This window comes from Rhododendron vialii, chromosome 8a (assembly GCF_030253575.1).
Source record: "Rhododendron vialii isolate Sample 1 chromosome 8a, ASM3025357v1".
Lineage (NCBI taxonomy): Eukaryota > Viridiplantae > Streptophyta > Magnoliopsida > Ericales > Ericaceae > Rhododendron > Rhododendron vialii.
In genome coordinates, this window is record NC_080564.1 from 7,624,960 (window position 1) to 7,650,190 (window position 25,231).

General features: G+C 37.6%; 3 protein-coding genes across 6 annotated transcripts; 2 read left to right on the forward strand and 1 right to left on the reverse strand.

The window, feature by feature from the left end:
* Positions 1 to 1,192: 1,192 nt before the first annotated feature.
* Positions 1,193 to 9,082, reverse strand: LOC131297997 (calcium/calmodulin-regulated receptor-like kinase 2). 3 transcript variants are annotated; one of them, XM_058323245.1, is made up of 8 exons: positions 8,847 to 9,082; positions 6,164 to 6,551; positions 4,309 to 4,462; positions 3,409 to 3,535; positions 3,162 to 3,247; positions 3,007 to 3,078; positions 2,281 to 2,484; positions 1,193 to 1,623 (listed from the first exon to the last, which is right to left on the reverse strand). In XM_058323245.1, exons 2-8 carry the CDS (start codon positions 6,487 to 6,489, stop codon positions 1,327 to 1,329), a joined length of 1,266 nt encoding a protein of 421 aa, XP_058179228.1. In that variant the 5' UTR covers positions 6,490 to 6,551; positions 8,847 to 9,082; the 3' UTR covers positions 1,193 to 1,326. The 3 variants fall into 3 exon arrangements, with proteins under 3 accessions (XP_058179228.1, XP_058179227.1, XP_058179229.1); XM_058323244.1 differs by having other exon boundaries at positions 8,852 to 9,035; XM_058323246.1 differs by having other exon boundaries at positions 8,784 to 9,016.
* Positions 9,083 to 13,791: 4,709 nt separating this feature from the next.
* Positions 13,792 to 19,545, forward strand: LOC131336320 (GDSL esterase/lipase 7-like). The gene is made up of 5 exons (XM_058372109.1): positions 13,792 to 14,158; positions 15,909 to 16,030; positions 16,665 to 16,913; positions 18,005 to 18,257; positions 19,034 to 19,545. The coding sequence occupies exons 1-5, from the start codon at positions 13,915 to 13,917 to the stop codon at positions 19,246 to 19,248; spliced, it is 1,083 nt and encodes a 360-aa protein (XP_058228092.1). The 5' UTR covers positions 13,792 to 13,914; the 3' UTR covers positions 19,249 to 19,545.
* Positions 19,546 to 19,942: 397 nt separating this feature from the next.
* LOC131299132 (uncharacterized protein At5g43822-like) lies at positions 19,943 to 25,011 on the forward strand. 2 transcript variants are annotated; one of them, XM_058324726.1, is made up of 7 exons: positions 19,943 to 20,203; positions 22,166 to 22,300; positions 22,400 to 22,518; positions 23,007 to 23,132; positions 23,549 to 23,605; positions 23,795 to 23,859; positions 24,551 to 25,011. In XM_058324726.1, the coding sequence occupies exons 2-7, from the start codon at positions 22,169 to 22,171 to the stop codon at positions 24,592 to 24,594; spliced, it is 543 nt and encodes a 180-aa protein (XP_058180709.1). In that variant the 5' UTR covers positions 19,943 to 20,203; positions 22,166 to 22,168; the 3' UTR covers positions 24,595 to 25,011. The 2 variants fall into 2 exon arrangements, with proteins under 2 accessions (XP_058180709.1, XP_058180707.1); XM_058324724.1 differs by having other exon boundaries at positions 19,944 to 20,203; positions 22,953 to 23,132.
* The last annotated feature ends 220 nt before the right edge of the window (positions 25,012 to 25,231 follow it).

The window sequence follows — 25,231 nt, forward strand, 5'->3', positions numbered from 1 at the left end:
TTTTCCTTTCTCTCCTTTTTTTTCCACCGTTTCTTTCTCTATCTCTCTCTCCGTTTTGATAAGAACAAAGAAAAACAAAAACGTAGAGGACCTGTTTTGTTTTGTTAGGCTTAGGAAAAATTATTGAGTGTGTGTGTGCCATATGCCAACTTATGTTCTAATTTCATTTAACTAGCAAATTAAGCTCAATAACTCACATATTAAGCCTTAAACACATTACATAATTAACTTAAAACATAATTAAAGACTAGAGGTATTACATGGAGCTACACAGCACTCTCCTCCAGTCCCAATATAGCAATTTTACCGTCACGCCAGGCCCGCCCTTCACATGACAAGACCAAAGCACAATTTTTATCTCTCAGATCAAGAATAAAAGGCAAAACACAGGCTTTTTTGTTTTGAAGTCTCAAAATTCCTGCGCACGGTCCCCAATAAATTTTCTCTATCTATCTTTCTCCGCTCATTACTTTTAAAAAAACCTCCCTTGAAACCCAACCGAACAGTTCCTATCCTGCTATGACATTGTGTGATTTGACAGTAAACGTTCAACAATCTCCTTCAGCTACAATCCATTCTCTGCAAGTGATCCAGTGAGAGTGGATAAAAAAAAAATTGATAACGAGGACAAATTTCTCGCGTTCGTATGAGAAATGAAGGAAAATGAATTTTATGCCATACTAATAAGATACAACAAATTGGGTGACAAAAGAGTGAATAAATATTAGGGATGGCCATCTCGACCGATCCGTTTGTATCCAATCCGTTATCCGATTTTTCGGATATCGGAGCAAATTTGAATTTATTTTTCAAAAAAAAAAAGGAGATCGGATCAAATTCAAAGGTAAGTCTGTCCCCGCCCCGAATCCGATCTCCATCTCCGATCCGCCCTGATATGTCCCCGAATTTTCGAAAATCTATAATTTTTTTTTAATCAAAAATCCGCCTCCAATCCTCCTTGATCTATACCCAAATACTCTTTTTGAACAAAAATCTGGTTTTTTTTTTTCAAATTCGGATATCCAAATCTCCTATCGGATCTCCGTTCTCCGTTCAGGGCGGAGATAGAGGACCAAAAATATATCCGATCGGGGATCGGGGCGGATTCGGAGGTCGGGTGGAAGGTACAGATTTGGATTCGGATATGTCAATATCCGCCTCCGATCCGTCCCGTTGCCATCCCTATGAATAATGAAGCAAAGAGAATTTCATTCGCAAATTGTTCTGTCATGAATCGGTACAAAAAAAAGCTCTTCTTCGGGGAACATAATTTCCCTTTCTGTTTTTTCTTGTGGATAGTACACGAAACTCATTCCTGTACATACGTTACATGATTTCATTTATGCTGCTCATTTTGCTCAACTGCACTTGTTGAAGCTCAGTCCGGCACGCCAGGCCGGCAGCATCTTCTCTAGAAAAAGACATGGTATCATCTTTGGAAAGGCGGCTCTGTTTTATCTTTGATATAGCCTGTGAAACTTCTGCGATTGAAGGCCGCCTTCTAGACGTTTTGCGCAAGCATTTGTGGGCAATGCTAGCTAGGTTCCTCACCTCTACGATCTTACAATCTCCAATTAGTCTATTGTCAAGAATTTCATCCACACCATCTGGACTCATACCCGCCTTAGAATCAAGAAGAGAAAAACAACATCAAGATTAATAACCCAATTCTGGTAACAACCGCCCATAATACGGTGGATAAAGTGAGAAATGACAACGCGTTTGGAATTGAATGCACATTGCGTGGATATACAGTCCGGTTCCCTTGAGGGATCCCGCACGGGCTTACCGTGCGGGACTCCCATTTCCCGATCGAATTGGGACGATCCGAGCCGCTCAAAGTGATCAGAACGTGATTTTAAGGGTACCCGCGAGAAATCAGCCAAAAAAAATGATCGGGAAGGGCTTGATCCGAGCAGTTTTTTATTGAACGGTTCAGTGAGGGATCCCTTACTAGTCTACCGTGCGGACCTCCCCTTTCCCGATCGAATTGCGACAATCCGAGCCGCTCAATGTGTTAAGAACGTGATTTTAAGGGTACCCGCGAGAAATCAGCAAAAAAAATGATCGGGAAGGGCTTGATCCGAGCAGTTTTTACTGAACCGAATGTTCGCATTACTATCCATATACGGAGACTATCCACCGAATGTTCGCATTACTATTGATAGAAAGAACAACAATTATGACACTATTAACAATGACAATAAAAACTAAATTCCCACTGAAATCTGAAATTCGCCAAGAACGATTGCTATGAAGAGAAAAATGAAAAAAACTTACGAGATTGACGTATTCCATCAAGTTTTGCTGCGGGTGGATGGCTGTGATGAGCTCAAAGAGGATAATACCGAAACTGTAGATGTCACTCTTCGTCGTGAACTTGTTTGTGGTTATGTATTCAGGATCTATGTATCCGTATGTACCTTTAATGCCCGACTTTCTGCCATCAAAGGCCTCTTCCTTTGACAGTCCAAAATCAGCAACCTAGGGAGAGGGCAGATAGTGTATGTTAAGGCAAACAGAAGATCAGAAGATAGAAAAACAAGGAAAGCAAACAAAACCCTCCCGTGAGTAACAATCTTTAACAAGAAGCATGCAGCAATTATAACCCGATCTGGATTTCCATATCCATAACATTTGATTCCTTCTGTATCAAAATTGGCAGTCATACATACTCAACAACTAGACACTTGGTGTTTGTAAGAAAAATTCGATCGCTAAAAGCTGGTCCTTAAAATCAGAATTAAAAAAAACATGAAATTGATGCTTCTTATAATCAACTTTTATGCAGAAGCTGTGTTTTTTGCCCAAAAGCAATAGCATGAGCTGTGGCAAACAACTGGCACGACTTATGAGAAGCCAGAAGCCAGAAAGCAGAAGCTGCACTTAACTATAGCAAGCACAATCCAATGAGCATAAGATGCAATCAAAACTATCGCAATAGTACATTTGTATCTTATTAATTTATTCATGGAGTACACAATACATGACAGTTGACAGCCTTACCTTGGCTCTCATCGATCTGTCAAGCAATATGTTAGCTGACTTCAAATCCCTATGGATGACGGGGGGGACTGCCTGTTTCAGGAATTGTCATTACAAGGAAAGAATTAACAAGTGATTCATATAGCAGGTACATTTTGACCACCTATTTAACATACCCCATCATGAAGATACCCAATTCCATGTGAAATATCAAGAGCAATTTCAAGCCGTACGTCCCAACTCAATACTTCTTCCTCTTGACCTAACCAAAGCAGGATAATATATTATTCTATCTAATATGAGAGAAGATACAAACACGGTTTGTTAATCATCGGAGGATCTGACAACTGTAATTTAGTCCAGCCATGTCCTTGACAAGTGGATCTGATACTGCATACTTTAAAAAGGGGCTCATGACCTTACTGTATAAGTGATCTGCTAGGCTTCCGTTTCTCATGAACTCATAAATTAACATGTGCTGGCCTTTATCTACACAGTATCCTACCAAATTCACCAGATTCCGGTGATGCAGCCTACCAAGTAGAGATACCTACAAAAAGACATGGCTACACTAAATCAACCGCATAGTATGTATCAGGTAGCTATTTCTCCGTTCTTCTTAAAGTTTTGTTTCAGTATTTTTGTTCGTCTTCTCCGAATTTTAGTTAGATTCACGAATTAATCATTTGTCTCAACGAGAGGAGTCTAAAAAGTAAAAAATTATAACCAAAAGCAAAAAAAAGTTCACTAAAGACAAAAGAAATAGCAAACAGATGATATTGTTTTATTTAGTGTTGTCTTACATGGACTTTTTAAACTTTGGTCCACCTTTTTAAATTTTTATTATTCCTCTTGTCAAGACGAATGATTAATCCCAAAAATTACGACAACAGTTTAAACAAAAAATAACAGAAAGTAAAAATACCCAAAAAAAACATGACCAAAAATTTAGGGAGAACAGGGTAGGAGCAAGTGAACAACTAGAAATCTGAAAATAATGAGGGCAAATCATGAATAGGTCAGAGGATGCAACACATTCAATGAGGCAGAGAGTCCTTATTTACCCATGGGTTTCCAATTATCCAAGTTCTTTTTTTCCCCACAAGATTCCTATATCCAAGTTAGCAGCATTAGAAAGATTTCCCACCGTAGCATAGCTAGTAAAGGTGATACCTTTTTAATCAATTAAATATCCATGCTCAGAAAATAATGCATCATATCTTTCTAATACTTAAATTGACAGTTGACACGGAACTAACAATTATATCATGACTGATCTAAAAGACTATGCTTCCTGTAAATATGATCTAGTTCAGCCTTTACCTCTGTTTGGAACTCTTTCTCCCCTTGCTTTGAATCAGAAGCCAGAACCTTCACGGCAACCACTTCACCTGTAGCCATTGAGGCTTTATAGACAGGACCAAAAGATCCCTGTCCCAAAATAGTGGTGAAGTTTTGCGTAGCTTTCTGAATATCCCTGGGAAAGTGCAAAGGTTTAGATCTGGCACAAGTAAATGTTCATAGCATACCTATATAGTGGTATACAAATACAAATAAACATGTAGCTATAGATAGCACTCTACAAGCTAAATTAGTTTTAAGCAGTTATTTTTTACACAAATTTGTCATGTCATAAGCCATGTGGAGACAAGTGTCTACTTGGTCCCGTTCCGCTAAGATTCTTATTTTTGAAGTACTTATTTCTCATTTTACGAGACAGGTTATTCTCTCACAATACATCACCTTTAATTCAAAAAATAAGTGCTTATTTGTGTTAGTGGAACAACAAGAGAAGTACCAGAATGACCACTTCAATATTAAGAAAAGGCGCAAAACAATGAACATTTCCTCGACTGGCTAGACTCCAGCATGTGCATGATCTAGAAATTGAAGGAGAGCCCAACATGAAATAAAGTTTTGGCACAGAAGTCACCAAACAATCTCTCAGTTTTTAACTCTGAACCCATTAACATGTTCAAAAAGACAAAGCTATATATCCTAGACAAGTCTTTCGTTGTCGAAGAACTGGTTGTATAAGAACTGCTTGGTAGCCTACAATATGAAAGTACGGCCCTAATAAGACCACCTGTGGAGTCCAGCAACCTCATCCACAATTGAGTGATAGAACATCGTCAAGTTATGCTTCTGTGAAGGGTCAGTGACATTAGATTAAAGAAAAGATGATGGTTCAGCCCAAAAGTAAAAAACTGGTGAGATGTTTCCTTTCAGTGGACCTCACCCCAAAAGCACTTGCTAAGGACATACCATTTGGGTTCATTGCTATTACTTTGATATCCAACTATCCAAGAGCACCCGTGCAAACTCCTATATGGGAGGGGGTTGATATAGCAAGACCAAAAGTGGTTTCTACTTTAATTGTTTTCTTGATGAAATATAATGGCTTTTTCGTTCACATCAGATTGACAATTTATCTATACCGAGTATAAGTAGAACAAAAGATTTGAGAAGATAACTTAGCAGCTTACAGTCAATTCTAGGTAATCTTCTGTTCGTAATGCTTCATAGAAGTTCTCTACAAGTTCTGGAGTATACTGCTACATATATTGCCCGGAATATGTGTTAAAGATAATATTTTGAAGCTATTCTACAACCCAATTAATTGGATATGATGGAAATTCCAATGCATGAGAAAACTGAGAAACTGCAGCCTTGCAAACTTATAGAAGTCAACATGCTCTTGGATTGCATAAAGACCGGATGTAATCACACCTCATAACCGAAGGTTGGACAGAAGAATAACATAAAGGCATAAACTAATTAATCCTATGGTATTCTTATGTCATGTTCAAGAGTCTTGTTCAGCTCAAAAGAACAAACTGATATATAGGGTCTTGAGAGAACTAATTGTTGCCCCTTTTCATTCGGTCAGGGGAGCCCAGTCAGCCACATCTTTTGCAGAATAAAAAACCGACCGTACAAACAAATTGTACAAATGCTAAGACTAATGATACAAAACAGCAATTTTTCTTTCCTTCCACGTTTTAATGTTAAAGTGGGCAATGTCATAGTTCAGCAGGCAAAATATAAAAAATTTGTTGTGGCACCCAAAAATGTTCAATGCATTGTCAAGCAAAGGAAGAAGATTCTAGAAACGTAATAAATAATGCAAGTTGAATATGGTTTCCGAAAAGATTAAAAAGTGCAGGATATGACATACTTGTACAAGTATCTTGGTATGCCAGATGCTGAAGCCAACCCATCTTTACCACGGTAGCTCCACCAAGAGAAGTGAGAACCTTTGGGAAGATAATCTGATCCCGTAACATATTCAGAATCTGAGAGACTTGCACTAGAGTCAATGCTTGAACCCAGGCCATTTGTCCGTATTGGAAGAATCATTCCACTATGGTCATTGTTAGCATTTTGCAAAGGAGAACGTTTTTTGAACCAGCATATCCCCAAAAAAGCTAGAACTGCTATCAAAATGCCAAGAGCCACACCAACGGAGATGCCAATAACAACCAATTCACCTTTATGAGCCATTCTTTGATCTTTTTAGGAACTCAGGCAACGAGAACATCTTGGAGGAAAATGCTGCAGGCTAACTGCTTTCACAAAACAAGCACAGATACTGTCTGAAGTCACCAATTAATAAAAAAGAAAAGGAGACAAATTAAGGAACAAGAAACATGTCTAACACATGTTGAGCAAAAACTCCTAGCAAGAAACACTGTTGTTGTTGTTGATATAATAAGAAAAGTATACTTTCACGTGTGGCAGTATTTGAAAAGAAGAAGATATGATAGGAGTAGTTCTTGATGCAAACATAGATATTGTGGTGGGCTATGTAGCACGGACACGACACGACACCAACACCCCGACACGTAAATTTTCAGAAAATGGGGGACACGACCGGGAAAGGCTTGATTTGAGCAGTTTTTATTTGAACCGTGTAATAAAAAACTGTTTGAAACTGTTTGGATCAAGCCCTTCCCGGTCATTTTTTTTGCTGATTTCTCATGGGTACCCTTAAAATCACGTTCTGATCACATTGAGCGGCTTGGATCATCAAAATTTGATCGGGAACTATGAGGTGTTTTTTTAGGTGTTTTTTGGGTGTCCCCAGAACCGTCCCGATATATATATATATATATATATATATCAAGAATAAAAAAAAATTCAAATAAGATAAAAGTTAATAATATTATATCCATATAGCCTTGTTTTCACCTTTGCAGTACATAGTTTTCCAAGTCATTACATCTATTATCTATACCTTGCAACAAAAAGTGTCCCAAAAGTGTCCGAAAGTGTATGTCAAAAGTGTCTAGAAAGTGTCCCCGAAGTGTCCGAAAGTGTCTATCAAGTGTCAGACTCCAAATATTGCCCAAAATAACAGGACAAGAAGTGTCCGACACGTGTCGGCCGGTGTCGGTGTCCAACACGTGTCCGACACCGCTACGTCACCCCTGGTGGAGTGTCGGTGCTACATAGGTGGTGGGACATGGTTACTACCAAAACTATCTTTTAACTGGGTCAATTGCAGGTGATAACAAATATAAAACTACCATAAACCCACCGGACAATATGTGCAAGAGGAAGTGTTAACAGATTTAAGAAGTTTTTGTAATGGGATTTGATTAGTGTTGAGTCAGTTGACAGTTTCAAGATGACGATAGTCGGGAATGTATTTTAATGAGCTAGGTAGACTCAGAGTATGAGAGTATGAAGGCAGAAGAATTGGCATCAAGAGATGAAAATATGTCTCTTTACATGTTTCATTCTTTCAGGACACATTTATGCTAAAGAGAACAGTTATGTTGTTTCCAATTACAAAAGAAGAGATGGGGGAGATGAAGAAGCTCACATTAAAGATTTTTATCATCTAATTAACTTTATGGTCTCTGCTATTAATGTTGTTGACATGTTGTCACAATTTCGGAAACAAACAGATGCAAACATCAAAACTCAAAACCAATTGATATCTAAGTAAGACCCTGACACTTTAACGGTCACAGGAGCTCAGCAAAAGGGGTAGCAAAAGGTGTGAGATTTAGGTTCACCACTCTCTGTTAAATACCCAGGATCACCAATGTAGACTTCCGAAACAGAACGTTGCGTTACAGAACTACGGTTCAAATAGAGAAGGCAACCTTATATAGGGTGCTTTTATAAAAACAACTTAATTCTTTTTCAGTTGGATTTGGTTCATTTTGGTACTGGTACACTCATTGCTCAACACAGGGTAGGGTACGATTGGTTTCATTCGGAGTAGCAACTAGAAAGAAACAACACAACAATCAGGTTTCGACTAATCAGACTTTTTTCAGAGCCAACGGCCATGAACCTCCATTAATACCCATGTCTTTGGGTGAGTTTCTCGTAAAAAGTTTGTCTATACCTTATGGGCTTTAGACAAGTTGTTTCCGCTATTTGGACTTTTAGTTGATGTACGTGAGGAGAATGACCTATGTTAAGATCCATGTTTTTGCGGGCTTCAGCCTGTTTAGACCGTTTAGACAACAAGGGAAACTCAGCCTAGCCTGAGTATTATTAAAAGGGCATCCTTAAAACGTTAATGACAAGAGAACAATAACAAACCACAAACCCAACAAGAGAACATAAGAAACAATAATTAGATATCAAAACCAACAAAAGAGAACCATGTAGCAAAATTCCCAGAACCAACCAGCAGTCTAGCACAATGGAGCTTAATGATCAGCTAACAATCAAAGTGGATACATGGGTTGACCTAAACCTCAAAAATTCAACACTCAAAAACCTAAAGGAACATGCTATAAACCCAGAAAAAGTAAACTTCCACAAGAATACAATACCTGAAAAAAGATAACTATCTGAACTGAAAAAAAGTGCCCATGAATCTTGATCAACAGCCATACCTTACCAGCCGTGTAGCCAATGGATTGATGTTGAATTTCTGGGTGTGTAAGAGCTGTTTCGTTGTGTTGACTGGGTAAATGACGGAAGACGGTCATAAAGAAAAAGGGTCTGTGGACTTTTGATGGAAGAAACGGTAGAGAGAGAGATGAACACTTGGCTGGAGTAGATGGAATAACAAAAGCACCAACATTCGACCATCTCCGACCCATTCTCCATTTCCTTTTTTAAAGGAAAAAAAACATTGGCTTCTCTAAAACTCTCCTCCATTTTGGAGGATAACTTTGAAAGGATGAATTTTGATCCTCTAAATATAATAGAAGATATCCTCCAAATATACGTTGGAGTTGAAAAATAAAGTGTTGGGTTGGAGTTGAGATAAATAGTACAATCCTATAAATCTACTTTTTCAAATAAAATAAATTAATTTGATCCTCTCAAATAGAGATGAGAGGTGTTGTGTTGGGTTGGAGTTGAGATAAATAGTACAATCCTCTAAATCTACTTTTCAAATAAAATAGATTAATTTGATCCTCTCAAATAGATATGAGAGATTTGGATGGTGTTGGATCGGAGATGCTCTTAGGGCTTTAGTGAAAGAAAAAAAGATGCTCCTCTCCTGTTCATAAAAGATCACTTCAGTTTTGCAATTTCATGCCCATTCCAGATTTATTTACTTACAGTATTATTACTTACAGTATTATTAATCTGCTAAGTAACTTTGATTAAATTTTGGTGATTGAAACCTTTGACTTTTTAGAATTCGTCAACAAATTCAAGGGAAACAAACACGTTGATGGGACATCGAACCATACAATTTAAAAATATAGGAGTACCTATTTAATTAGTAAGAAAACAAACCGATACCCCTGACCTCAATCTATATAATTTATATATTTGCATATTCTAATAATTATTTACAATCGATTAATGCGATGACCGACACAGATTACATTAGCAATGAGCTCTATAAAGCAGACAGTTCTGATCACCAAAATTGGTTCGAAATAAGCCCTGGAATTTTAAAAAAAAATAAAATTGAACTCTGGAAATGGGTATTTGATGGGCCTGCTATGAAAAGCAAGCCTTGTTGGCTTTACAGACCATACAAAAATTTTATTCTGTTATATTTAGAATATTGGTGATGACAGCATTTTATGACTTTATCTCAACTAATTTTTTACATTTCTCTGCGTTCTCATGAATTTAATATAAATCTGATAATTTTGTTCTTATTTGAATTTTTTTCTCATTTGTTAGTTTTGCGCCAAAATTTTGACGGCTATTGATTCGTTTCGACGAGAGAAATCGGAAAAGTAAAATTTCTTTACTTTTACCCAAGTATTTTGAGAAACAACCATTTTTTAGAGCAAAAAGATTGACTTTTTGCGCTAAAAAATAGTTATTTCTTAAAATACTTGGGTAAAATTGAATTTTTTTTACTTTTCCAATTTGTCTTTGTCGAGACGAATCAATAACTCACAAAAGTTTGACACAAAACTAACAAATGAGAAAAAAAAATCAAATAAGGACAAATTTTCAGATTTAAGTTAAGGCCATAAGAACACAATCAGTAGTATAAAATTAATACAGTATTTTGTAAGCCAACATAATTTTTTCATTCTACACCATAATCCGTAACTACTTTGTGTGGCAATAGTTTTCTTGATACCCAGAATCTTGTTTGCTTGTAGCGCTGTACGAAAACTGTTAGCCAACAAACTACTCCACCCATGTGCGTCAAATGTCAATTTGAAATTTGAAAAGATTTGCATAAGTTGGTTGGGTTAAATTTAAGGGGGGGGGGGGGGGGGGGGGGTGGGGGGGGGTGGGGGGCTCCAATCTCAATCAAGAAATTTATTTTTTGCGGGGGGGGGGGGGGGGGGGGGCATGAAGGCTCCAATCTCAATCAAGAAATTTAAAGGGTGAGAGGGGGCAACCAACGTAGCAATAACCCCCCTTAGTCGGGTCCATAAAGGCTTCTTACCAGCTGTAGAATGTCCGGTTCGAGCCATAGCTATTGTTCGAGGGGACAGACCGTCACCACAACACCACCTAGGTACAAGTGAGTATAAGTGTTTACCTCACACCCTCTCATTACTGACAAGACTCAAAATCGAGTCTCATCTGGAGATGAAGGGCACCTTACCCATTAGGCTACCATCTCGGTGTGTGGAAATCACTACCCCGTTTGTTATGTGGTTTTATGGCCGAGAAGACTCAAAACATCGACCTTGACTTGAGGATAAAATTACAAGCTTCGGCCTACTCAAAGCTAACTTTGAATTTTACCTTTTTTTCGCATACTTTGAGTACAATACATAAAGTTTTTCAAAGAAAAACGAAGAAAGATTGGAATATATAAAGAGTTGATGAAAAAACGATGCTAAAATTTTTGGTTTTCTCTGTTCATTTTGGTTCAGTTTTTATAGGTGAAAAGACATCGAATCAACATTTTTTGGGGGACAAAGTACGGATTATCTCCTTGAGATTTTTTCGTTTGGCAGATGACCTCTCTGAACTTTATTAATGATCAATTCGCCTCCCTATGATTTTGGAGTTAAGCTCAGGGTGGATCCATACTTTGCCCTCTCTTTTTTTTACATGAATCGGTGAATGATCAACAATCTACGAGTTGTATACTTAATACCATTACAGTGGGACAACATCTGGCTACCACGGCCAAGTTTCAGTTCATATTTGTTTTTTTGAGTAAATAAATTAGCCCATTGCAAACAACAACAACAATAATAATACAAAGTCACCTCAAGGCAGCCTTGCTCTATTATAAGCAGCCTTGACATATTGTCTAGGAACCTTAATTACATTAACACTATTACAAAAGGAACATAAGTAGCAGAAATCAAGAAGACCCTGAATAAAAACTAGGCAATCAGTATAAATAGTAAGATTGGACATGCATCTCTACAAATCGCTCATTTTAAGAGCAGCAATCCCGCCTTGATCTCCGCCATAGTAGCCGAAGAAGGTTGGAAATTGTCTCTCATTGGTTAATTATCTCCTCCAAAACTAGTATATGAACCTGGACGGTCTCTCCACTCATTGTCAATTAGATTTGAGATGGATGCTTTAACATGGTATTAGAACGAAGGTTTCGAAAGCTGTGATTTCCCCTTAATTTGTTTGTGCCATAGTCGTACTTTGTTTCGTTGCGATCCGGTGTGTTCCGGATCATTTGTTGACATCTCCATGTGTTCGGGGATCGCTCGTGAGGAGGAGTGTTGGAAAATTATCCCACATCGATTAATTATTTCCTCCGAAACTAATACATACGAGCCTGTACAGCCTCTTCCGTCGTTGCCACCTGATACTCATCCTCTCCAGCTTTATGACCCAAACCCAAGCAGCTGCTCCATTACCAGACTTCTTCATGACCCATCCACCATCTATGACAAAAACTACCTCAGACTACTAAAATTCGCGAAAACAAGCACTAGCAGGAGTTCATCACGGTGCTACAGTGCTCTTTGTTTACGAATATCGTGATCTCATTAATTTTTTTGTTACTAGAAATGGGAGTACTGCATGTGTGGTATCCTCCTGTCACTTCCGTCATGGAGTATTGACTGTTACACTGCGCCACTATTTGTTGGAGACCCGACCTCACCTATGTCGGGGCCGAAACTAATTAAAGTCACATAATGTTTGGGTGGTGTTAGGAGTATATTTAGCTCCACTAAGCAGCGCCTATGGGGACTCGAACATGGGTCTTGTCCAACCAGATTTTGAGTTTTCACCACTGAACCAACACCTCATCGCCGAGGGAAAAAAAAAACACCACCACCTCATTGGTATGTCTGGAGTTGATAAATATTTAAAAACCTTAACTAGAAATGGTTACGATTTTTTTCCACTTGGAAATAACTAAAAAAAAAGTAAGGTGTCTCTAGGAATTTGACTTCTGGTTTTAAAGGAGGATAATAACATTAAATAGGGGGCTACTGGCCAACCTTTTCAAATTAAGTAACATTAACTAACGTTAATTGCTTTTCGAGGATTAATTATCTGATCACACAAACAATGATATAATTATCATTAATATGGGCATGTATTATCGAACACTGCTTCATGTGCATCTGATTTTTAAGTCTGTCACACGTAGGCACTTTTTTTTTATTATATTGTCATGTTGTATTTTTTTCTTGGGTCTAATATTATCGGATATCACAAATTAATTAAGTGAGGTGAAGATCTCCCTCATGTGTATTAAAGGGTGTTTTGGATAAATAATCCATTTGAATGGAGTATTTTTTTGTCCTTATTCAAACTTCATTAGCATTTACTTGCGTCGATTTTTTATGAATTATTGCTTCGTCGTGACGAGACAAATCTAAAAGGTAAAAAATTATGATCGAAACCTAATTTTTTTTGAATAAAGACACAAAAATTAGCTTATTGGCTTGTTTTTGTCTTTATTAAAAAAAAAATTGGGTTTTGATAATAATTTTTTACTTTTTAGATTTCTCTTATCATGATGAAAAAATAACTCACAAAACATCGATGCAAAATTAATAAATGTGATTTTTTTTAAATAAATACGAAAAATATCTGGGACCCACTACATTAAGAAAAGAAAAAATGTTAGCCACCCTCAGTGGACAAAATAATAATCCAGACAACAACGTCAAGTGTATGACTAGTTACGTAGCAACTCAAGGGTTAGCTAAAGTGACAACAGAGATGAACTGTAAACTCAAAATGTGTGAAACTCGGTAAGGTCAGGCCGCAAGAGGGTGAATCTTCTAGTCCTAGTGTGGATGGTCTGCCTTTGAAGTTTGATCGGACCGAAGAGTGAAATAGTCGAGATGCGTGTAAGCTCGCTCAGACACCTCGGACTGTCGAACCAAAACAAAAAAAAGAAGAAAATCAGTTACGTAGCATGTGTTGTTAAATCGATGGGCTCTACTTCCTTTTTGGTTCAAGACAAAAACAGATCGCTAGCTCCTTACTCCCTCATGTCATTGCCTTGTCGTTTCAGGAAAAAAAATTCCTCCTTATTTTCTGTTTAACCAAACACTCTCCTTCACTTCTCTTTCACGCGAAATTAACATGAGGGGGACTGGGATTTTTTCGGTCGTCCTGTGTCTGGTTATTTTCCCTCGTTTTCTATCGGGGAATTCGGATCCCCCGCTCGCTCCGGCGTTGTATGTTCTTGGTGATTCGTTGTTGGACAGTGGAAACAACAATTTCTTGCCAACTTTGGCTAGGGCAGATTTCCAGCCCTATGGTGTGAATTTCCCCGGAGGAGCTACTGGCAGATTCACCAATGGTAGAACGGTCGCGGATTTTATAGGTATGTCCCGTGGTCCAAAAAGCGTGACATCGGTTTTCTTTTTTTGCTGTTTTCTCTTGTATAATTAACACTCGAGATCTTTCTCATGAACAATCTCAGAAACCTTTAATCAATCTGTACCCGAAAAAGGAGGCTTCTCACTAGTCCCCTCTTGGGAAATGCATTGTGAATTTGCATTTTTCGGTCACAAGCAAAGTTTTCATTTTGTAAGAGCTTCTCGATAACATTGACCATGTAAAAAATCTATATAATAAAACAACTTAATATTTAAATTTTATGTACATAAATCTAACGGCTCAAACTTATTTCTCATAAATTCTACGGCTGAGAAAAGTCCTAGCTAGGACTGAAAAATTCTATTTCCAATCTTCTCTAACCTTTCATATTCCTACTCTCTTTTGTTATAGAAAAATAGAAAACAATAAATTTCATTGGCAAAAAAAGAGCCGAATTTTGAAATAAGAAAGGGAAGTAATTTTTCAAAACTTAGCACTGTCTCTCTCTGAAGTAAAGCGAAATCTTCTCTAACTTTTCTTATTTCAACTCTATTTTGTTATGGGAAGATAGATAGTAATAAAATTTCATGTATAAAATTAGTGCAAGGCACATCGTAAACTAAACAAAAGGGTAAGAAATATTTTTGTTTATTGATTGATTAATTTCAATTTTTTTTTTGGGGGGGGGGGGGGGGGGGGGGGGGGGGTGGGGTTTTTTTGTAAACTAAACAAAAGGGTAAGAAAAAAATCTATGTAAAGTTTTCGGTCACAAGCAAAGTTTTCATTTTGTAAGAGCTTCTTGATAACATTGACCATGTAAAAAATCTATATAATAAAACAGCTTAATATTTGAATCCTATGTACATAAATCTAACGGCTCAAACTTATCTCTCATAAATTCTACGGCTGAGAAAAATCTGTTTGATCCTAATTTAAGAAAAAATCTTCCCGTATAAATCAGTTTCGTTGGCGGGGGTAGTAAATATGTTGCGTCCTGGTTGATTAATTTCAATTTTTTTGGGGGTGTGTGTTTTTTTGTAAACTAAACAAAAGGGTAAGAAAAAAATCTATTTGATCCTAATTTAAGAAAAAATATTCCCGTATAAATCAGTTTCGTTGGCGGGAGTAGTAAATATGTTGCGTCGTGCCTTCAGACACGGGCAAACTCTAGTTATTGAAATCAGATATCGATTGATCTCTTTTTAAAATGAACTTAGAGTATTGCTATATGTACCGATCATGGGGGAGGGAAAATGTACCGGCGGCCGCCGGCGGGCCATCTCCGGCCACCGGACGGCCGATCCGAACCGTCCAAAAATTCTAAAAAAAAAACCGATGGGGCCCACGCGGGAATCAACAGCATCCGAGGTGTGTAGGGTGCTTGATCCGAGCACCCATTTTTCGTGTATATATGTATATACGTGTATATACACGAAAAATGGGTGCTCGGATCAAGTACCCTACACACCTTGGATGCCTTTGATTCCCGCGAGGGCCCCATCGGTTTTTGTTTTAGAATTTTTGGACGGCTCGGATCGGCCGTCCGGTGGCCGGAGACTGCCCGCCGGCGGCCGTCGGTGCGTTTTCCCTCCCCCATGGTCGGTACTCATAGGTTTTCTGATAAAGAATAGGTATCATGTGAAAAGCATTGCGAAAATGGAATAGTTGAACTGGCTACCCTTTTTTTAACTCTCCTGTACTTTCTTTTCTTTTTTCTCTTCTTGTGGGCGTCTTTTTTGGTGGCCTGAAAATAGCTGAATTTCTTGGGCTACCAATGTCTCCGCCGTTCATGAGTTTCCGGAATTCGCGAACGCTCACCGGACTGAATTACGCGTCCGCGTCGTGCGGCATTCTACCCGAAACCGGAAGCTACATTGTAAGTCATCTGGGAAACTTCCTTACTTCGCTAGTTTTTTCTTTTTACTAATTTGTTTGCCTTTTGTATTGTTTTCTTTTTCTCGAGGTAAAAAATAAATAAAAAAGAGTATTGCTATGGTGACCGTCTTTTGGCAGCCATTTGATGGGGTATTAATCAGACAAAATACCAACCACGTTACTCAGTGGGCCCTACACAGCACGTACATGTGGTTGGAGCATATAAGGTGTCATATTAAATGAAATCTAGATTTCATATACAAGTGTGTAAGAAAGCCTGACTGCATAGTTGGCAACAAAAATGAGTTAAAGATTAGTTATTGGTAGTATTTATCTTCCTTTACTTAAATGGCACCATAGGATTTTAAATAATTTGGGTGTTCAAGTCAGTTTATGCAAATTTCAATTAATAATGGAGGACCAATCCCACCATCTAATTGCATTTTAGTTTTCTTGTTAACCATCTCTCTCTCTCTCTCTCTCTCTCTCTCTCTCTCTCTCAGTGGTAAGGGCTTGTCAGCAGCCACTGCTCATTTATTTGTACAAATCAAGATGTGAAATAGGCTATAGCGACTTTAACAGGCCCGACGATTGTAATTCCAAATGTACCTATATATGTATAATTTTTGTTGCAGGGTAAATGCTTAAATTTGGATGATCAAATTGGTTTGTTTGGGAAGACAGTTAAAAATGAATTAACTAAGCACCTCGGCAGCTCAGAAGTGCTCTCAGACTATTTATCAAAGTCAATATTTCTGGTCTCCACAGGGAACAATGACTACATCAACAACTATCTGCAACCCAATTTGTATGACTCAAGCTCACGTTACTCGCCTCACTCATTTGCCCAACTTCTCACTGATTCTCTGTCCCACAAACTTGAGGTAACCCCTCTCTCTCTCTCTCTCTCTCTCTCTCTCTCTAAATAAATAAATTGGCCAATGGCACCAGGTCACATGCACTCATTGCAACTGTACTTTTGTTACTTCCCGTACAATTTGACCAGTAGGATTGCGAAAAAAATAACTCTTGCGGGTTAGAGTCTTCTGTGTCATCTTGCGACCGAAATTGCACTAGAATAAATATAAAGTGGCGTTTTCGTTATTGGTGATATGAACTCACAATCGAACATTTAGTCCAACACCTTGAATTTATCATATGATTTGACACATCTAATGTAGAGACAAAGTCAAGATACGCAGACCATGATCAAATACTTGGATCAATATATCATTTTTCTTATCAGCATCAATATGTCTTTTCCTATTCTCTTTAGACATTTTCTTAAATTTGTGGGTCAATTTTTTTCCTCTGCAAGTTTAGCAAAAAATGAAGCCAGACGCTACAAAATAAAATGATAGTACAAGAAAAGAATTGTTTGTTTTTAATCCACTTTTAATTCTTCAATTTAGAAAAACTGATCCTTACTTGATTTTTCTTAAAGTTTATTTCCAAGATTAAATAGCTCCAATCGAGTAACCAAACCAAGTGATTTCAGTTCAAATGATGTAGTAACAAGAAACCTAAACCACCCCAATATTTTTTTTTCTTTTAAATTTAATTTCATGGGGCTCAAATTAACAATTTTGTCCGTCGTTATCAATATATATTGTAATATTCAGTGTTCATTCTGGGCGGTGTTTTGAATTTTCTCATAAGATTAGAGTTAGGTTTTGGGTTTTCTTGGGCTGGGCTTTATTGTATGATCTGGGCTTTTTAGACCCACAGGTGTTTTGGACTTTGTCCCTTAAGGTGTGTTTGGGCTTTGTTCTTAACTGGCTGGATTTTTCAACCTTTGGTTGAAATCCAATCCCCTTTCCCCTACTACTAAAATGTTACTTTTGCTAATTAAAAAAGAAAATATTCAGTGTTCATCTTTAATTTCATCTCAAATGGTAAGCACAAAAGGATCAAAACAGATTTTTTCTGTTTTCTGAAACAAATGGACTTTACTTGAACATTTGTGTATGTGCAGAGATTATACAAATTAGGGGCCAGAAAAATGGTAGTGTTTGAAATAGGTCCAGTTGGATGCATTCCCTCAATTATAAGGCAATACAAACACAAGGGACAATGTGTTGAAGAAATCAACAGATTTGTATCTCTGTTCAATGCTCAACTCGGTACGATTCTGAAGAACTTGACATCCAATCTCCCTGGATCAGCCTTCGTCCTTGGCCATGTTCACTGGCTCGGCTATGATGCCATCATGCATCCCTCTAGATATGGTACGAATTCATACTTTCTCTCTAGCTAGCTAGCTAGTAGCTATATGTAAAATCATGGTCTTTTTCGGAACATAAGTAGCGAGAATGTAGTTCTGCTGGATCTATATGTCCTGGTAGAGTGTGGGTTTCATTCTAATGAATGCAGTATGTAGAAGGATCCACGTGATGGTTTGTGGGATCATATGAATTCACTCACTCGTAAAATCTTCTATTATTTTTGTTCGGACGTCGTCGTCTGCAGAATCAATTCTGCAAAAAAAATTCCAGACACTATTTTAAATTAAATTACCAAAAACAAAGATTAGTTTCATCTCTCTCTTTTTTCATCTTTTCATCACAGATGATTGTTAGGATTTGAAAACATATATTTTCAAATATTTCCGTGGAATTGGTTGGAAATAGTCACAAATCAAGTTTTGAAACACCAACCAAATAAGTTTCGAAGCCATTTTTGTACCGATTGACTCCTCTCCAAATTTTTAAAAATTGCCATAGATACCGACACAACATTCTCCATACTTTTCCGAAGAACCGTTGGACAATCCAACGGTCAAGATCTCATCTTCACCGTGTAGCATCCGAGCCGTTCATTGCCGAGATGAAATCTGGACCATTGGATTGCCGAACGGACGGCTCGCGGCACCATCCCCGGTTCGGATGCAAGGCCATGTGTTATTTTTCATCCTCTTTTCCTTTAGAAAAGCTTAATTTGCATTCTTGAAACATAAGAATTTTGACAAGTGAATCTCTCCTTGTAATTTACTACACTTGTATAGGATTAGGAGATGTGGGTGACCCATGTTGTACAACATGGGCAAATGGAACATCAGGATGCATTCCAGAGCTACAACCATGCACCCCCACAGACAATCACTACTTTTGGGATGCTTTTCATCTCACTGAAGCTGTGTATTCGGTCATCGCCGCACGTTGTATCAACGATACCTCTGTTTGCATCCCTACAACTATCAAGGCACTTGTACAAATTTGAATTTTTTTTTTTTCGGAGTTGTCTACGCACACAACTTTAAAACACAACTCTAGACGCAACTGCGTCCCAAACCGTTTGATGCACGTGGACCCGTGTGCGTCCAATAGTCGCGGATGCAGTGGTGTCTGGAGTTGCGTTTTAAAGTTGTGTGCGTAATATTGCTCGTCGTCGTGTAATTCGAGCATCTCCCTAATCGTAGTATTTTACAGCTGAGGTATTTGTGTAGCATGTAATTAAACATGTGTAGAAGCCTGTATTTTGCACTGTTTTAATGTTAGCATTCCTATTGATTTCCTTTCCAACTCCCTAATTGTATTTACTGTTTTAATTTTAGCATTCCTATTGCACTGTTAAATGAGTAGTAAATACTTATAATCGAAATCTTAATTTTTTTTTTAATAAAGATACAAAAATTGACTTATTTTTATTTTTATTTGAAAATTTTTAAATTTCGATAATAATTTTTTACCTTTTATATATTTTTTGTCATGATGAAGAATTAATTCATAAAAAATTGATGCCAAACTAATAAATATATTTTTCTTTGAATAAGACAAAAAAAATCTGGTAACCACTAACATTAAGAAAAGAAAAAATGGTGAGAGACACATGGCGAGCCCTCAGTGGACAAAATACTCAATATTTTAGTAAAAAAGAAAAACACAAAACAGCAGAAAACGAAAACAGCCCAAATCAAAATCAAAATCAAAATCGGGCGTTCTTCTGGTTACAAGAGAGAGAGGACGGCCACCACCCACCGCCGATGACAATCAGTGTTATAAAACAAGGAATTAATTGATAATTTCCGATTAATTGCTGGCGGGCTATCGATGCCTATTAATCTGATTAATTGCTCGAAACTGGTTGATCGCCCAATTAGCGCCTAGCGACTTTTAGAACCACCACCGAGCCCGACCACCACGTCAGCGGCTCCACTGCCAATCCACCGCCAAAGGTCTCTCTCTCTCTCTCTCTCTCTCTCTCTCTCTCTCTCTCTCTCAACTTGTCAATTTAGGGTTCCAAAGTCTCCAACTTAGGGTTCCTAGAACTTGTTCAAACCCCCTTTTGAGTCCTCATTTGCCTTGAATGCTTGCTGCTATTGACAATGTGAATTGGACTGCATTTCAATTTATAGTAACGTGAGAGTTGGGTTTAGATTGACAAACACCATTCAGTTGCCATTTGGTGCTTGGTCGCATGTGAATAAGGCTGAGTTTTTCTCTGCCTTGAAAATTTCAGTCTTCTATCCTGCTAATAAGGTGCTTGTTTGTTTTCCCCAAAGAAGTCTAATTTTGATACATTTCATCATGTACTAGTAAGCTTGTCTGCAATATTTTTGTTTGCCTCATAAAAATCTAATAAACAGTTCGTTTTGGTACCAATGGAATCTTAGCTTGCATATTGTCATCATGAATTCCGTAATTCTTGATTTTATTTTTGAGTTGAGAAGGGAAATGAGGTATTCCCTTCATCTTTGTTGACTTGCAACGATGAAATCTGACACTGGCAAAGAATAAATCTTTAAGTCTGCACAGTCTTAGATGTAGATATATTGATCTAATTATACTTATTGAGAAAAAGAAGAGAGTCATTTTGAGGGTAAACTAACCAACTGGGGCTAACTCAGTTGGTCAGAACTCTTGCATCTCAATAGGAGGTCAGGAGTTCGAATCTCCCTATCTGTGTGTGGGTGTTTTTCCCTTAGAGGGCTTTTTCTTTCTTTCTTTTTGTTTCTACCCTATAATGAGCTTATTTTTTGTATTGGTTGAGATGTTGGGCTTGGTTGTCTCGTGGACTCTCACAATTGATTAGTGTCTCGAGATACTTCATATTTGATGTAAAAATGATTTATTCTATCGATTGACAAAAAAAAGGGGGGGGGGGGGGGGATGGGGGGTGTTAAACTGAGTGCTTTGACAACCTTTCTTTTCATGGTCACTACTTTATGTTAACTACTCGTATTTTCTGAAAACATGAATCTAAGCGATAATTGTGTAGGTTAGAATTGTCTTATCTTGGGGTCCACATCAGAGTCCCACGCATATTATCCGAATATGTATTAGGGCTTGATCAATTCATTCGATATTTGGTTCTTGAATTCACAAAGACCAAAATTTGAATAAATTGATTAAGCTTTTATCAATATTAATTTCAATCGGATTTCGATAAAAGCTTAATCAACTTATTCATGTTTTTGGTCTTTGTGAATTCAAGAACCAAATATCGAACGAATTGATCAAGCCCTAAAAAGTAGGAACTGGTCCGTGCTATGCACAGGATAAAAGACATAGGGCAACCACAAGCATGCAGGATACTAACATGAAATTTTGACAAGAAAGAAGGGCATTCTTGGTATGAATTTTTTTTTTTGAATAAACTGTTTATTTTATTTTATGGACATTGTGGATCATGAATCATGTGCAAAGGGATGTATGTAACTTGAGATTGATACTGATTATACATTTGAGATATAGCACAATCTTGGAAGCAAACATTGAAAAAGAGGAAACACAATGCATGGACATGTGTTTGTGTGCACTTGAGTTATTGTTGTAGGTTAAAATGGGCCCTCCACTGGTGGACTGTAGTATTGGGCCCCTGGGTGCGTGTAAGATGGCTTGAACACTTGAGGTAATGGGAAAAAGTAGAGTTATAAACTTAGAGCATCATATACGTTAAATTTCGAATGTCATAAAATTTGAAGTTTTTCTAGGGCTGCTATAGTTGTACTGTTAGAAACGTATTAGACTTGAGCCCTATTACCTTCTAACCTGGCCCTGTGCCGAAGTCCTGAGAGTAAGCTTTTGAATGGGTGATCATTGTCAATGTATATTAGAGTATCTTCTGATCGTAGAAACTAAGGCCAAAATTTATTTGCCCTTTGCATAACTAGTCTGAATATTATTTATTTTGTTAGGGGATGGAGGGGATGGTGAAGAAGTATCAGCAGAAATTCAGGAAAGTGAAAGACGAAATGAGTCGATGGGATGAACTTCAATCTAGGTTGCTTTCCCAGTTCCGAAATGCATCATCAATCATCGAGAGGTTGCAGGTCCTTCTAATGCACATTTTGCTCATGTCACTCACCTTGTGAAGAAGCTTTTGAATTATTCATCCTATTTTAGTATCTGTGCATTTTCTTCTATCATAGCTTATCCAAAATCCCAAGAACTATGGAGCATTGAAATGTGTTGGCAGCATTGAAGATATGGTCTTAAGAAAGCAGATGGAATCTCTGGAAAATATCTTGCTGTCAATGGATAAGACTATGTGAGTATGGGGTTTCCATGTTCGTCTCCATTGCATATCAAACAAATCTTGGCCAAAAAAGTAAACTCCAATGTTTAAAACTTAAGATTATTTTGTTAAAAGGAGCGTAGCAGTTTAGGATTTGTTTGTTTTAGCTTCCGGCATTGATCTTCGAAATGCTAGCCATAAGAAATTTGATGTTACTTTCCTCAGTTCTGTGAATGCTTGTGGAAGGCTGTAAATAAAGAAACAACTCAATGCTTTTCGGTTCTTCTTTATCAAATCATCCTTATTGGAGAGTACAGAGTTTTTATGATACATCTCAACTGTGGTGTGTCCCTACGATTATAATATTGATGGTAATCATACTGTTTCACAATCCAGACTAACCAAGTTAATGGCTTCTTTGACAAGTGTCTGAAAGTAAATTTTTTTATCGTGGTGAACAAATTCAGGAAAGAGTTTCACAGTATCGTTCTCTTTCTTGAGAAAACTCTTCATGATGGTAGGCATCTAGTTAAAGGGGGATCTGTTCAGGCTGCGCCGAAACAGCTACAGCAACGAATTGGCATAAAACCATGTCTTGCAGATTGTCTTGAGGGGCTAATCCATGTTTATGAGATGCACCAATCAGAGTATGGCGTTTATACTCCATCCATTTTTGTTCACTTTCTAATTATATCATCGAGTATTTGGGTTGACCAAGCAAAAGGAATTGTAGTTTCAATCCTGAATTGTTGCTGGTATAGATAGCCCGTGGAGATGTTTAACTCAATGGAGTTTGCTCTATCATTCAGCACATGCTCCCACATCTCATTGTCCACAAACTCTATCTGTTTCATGCCAGCGAGAAATTGAGTCGTATTCCACCATCTACCGTCGTGGCAGTAAATTATGAGCCCATGTATTTATATTGTGACTTGGTCTTGATGAAAAATCAATACTTTGGTAAAATTCTTAGTTGTGCTTACTGTGCTGTAAGGTTACAGGGCCAATAGTTATGTTTGCTTTCTTTTGAATTCGCAATAAACTCTCTCAGTTCTATTTTCAGGTACCTTCTTAAATCATCAATTGTATCAGCGCTTCCAGTTCTAGCCTTGAAGCCCAGGTATGTAAAAGAGTCTAGGGTTCTTCGTTATTATTAGCCTTCTCTATTTGAAAATCTCATTACAATCGGTAAATGTTAAACTTTTGAATTTTTAGTTGTGACTTGTGTGTGTGTGTGTGTGTGTGTGTGTGTGTGTGTGATTTACTCTTGGATTGATGTCTAACTGTAATGTTTTATCTATTATTACAGTGGCAGTGATTTAGGTGCTCTCCAGCAACTCTTGGTTGATCAACCTAATATTCCTAGAGAGGAAGGTATGTTGAGGATATCCATAGGTTAGATTAGAATATCAGTAGACAAAATTTGCGCAATTATGTGTGGAATACAATTCAGAAAGAACCATGAGATGAGGGTGAATTCAGGGTAAAGTGATGTATTGCTACTTTTTCACAGTCCATTGGTGGGAACTCTTGGCTTCCCAATTAGTCTTTTGAGTTTACTTTAGTCCTCGAGTTTATGAGAATAAAATCAGGCAAATTCAGAATTTTAAGTGCATATGAGTTGGAACAAATGACTTTTCCTTCAATTGCTTTCTGGTCTTCTTAATGTCCTTGAATGGTATTCAGCAATTTATTTGATTTAAGCAATCATTTTATAAACTTGTTTTGTCGCATAATGCTGAGTACTTTAGAAGTTTGTTGGCATATGGCTCTCTATTCAAGACCTATTAAACAGCTAGTTCCGGCCATGATGTATGTACTACCTTAGCTTCTTCTTCTTTTTTTTGACCAAGTACTACCTTAGCTTGCATCAGTTGAAATTTACCATGAAGTTCGGGAACCTAGTAGCTCCTTTTGCCTTCTTCCAGGAAAGGAGTACAGGGTAACCACAATTCGATATGTAACTATGTATCTCCAGTGATGTCTTAGACTCTTAACTCTTACGATTAGTTTATTTTCAACAAGTCAAGATGATGCATATCTGAATTGTTATATCTCCATGCAGTGCAATTGATATATGACATCGTTTTTGCTGAAGAAATATGTTGACATAGCGAGGAGTACGGCATGCGTTGTCTTCTTCTTCTTCCCCAACAGAGGATCATAAGTTCACTTTTAGCAGCCTCAAAGACAACTTAAGTTTGCTTGGAGAAATCAACTTTTTTGTACAAGAGACACCAAACATGAAATCTGAGAGGCTGACTTGGCAATCTTCCATTGACCTGAGAGTGAGTAGTATTTAAGAGTAGATTTCAGTGAAAACTACCTGCGAACTGTTTCGCCCTTCCTCAAACTCTGCAGCGTATGTGAAATAAGCATATATGATGTTGACATGTATATTTTTTTCCGGTTATCTTTCTTGTTTTCTTTTTGTGTGAACAAGTTCAAGTGATACATTACACACTCTTGCCACTTCTTGGAAGATTACAGCAATCCAAACAGTAGGTTTTCTGTGTCCTTTTCCATACTCCATCCCATACCTATTTACTTTTGATTTCTCTTTTGCCTTGCAACATGATTTTCTTGAGGTGGTCATTGCAAATCCAACTATTTTGGGGGGACAAAAGATTCCTATATAGTATTTCAAGGAGAAAAAAAAAGAGCAAAACAAAGGTTAAGATACAAATAGTTGGATTAGTATTTCTCCTGAACAGAGCATCACTCCAGGGTTATGGAATTAAAATGC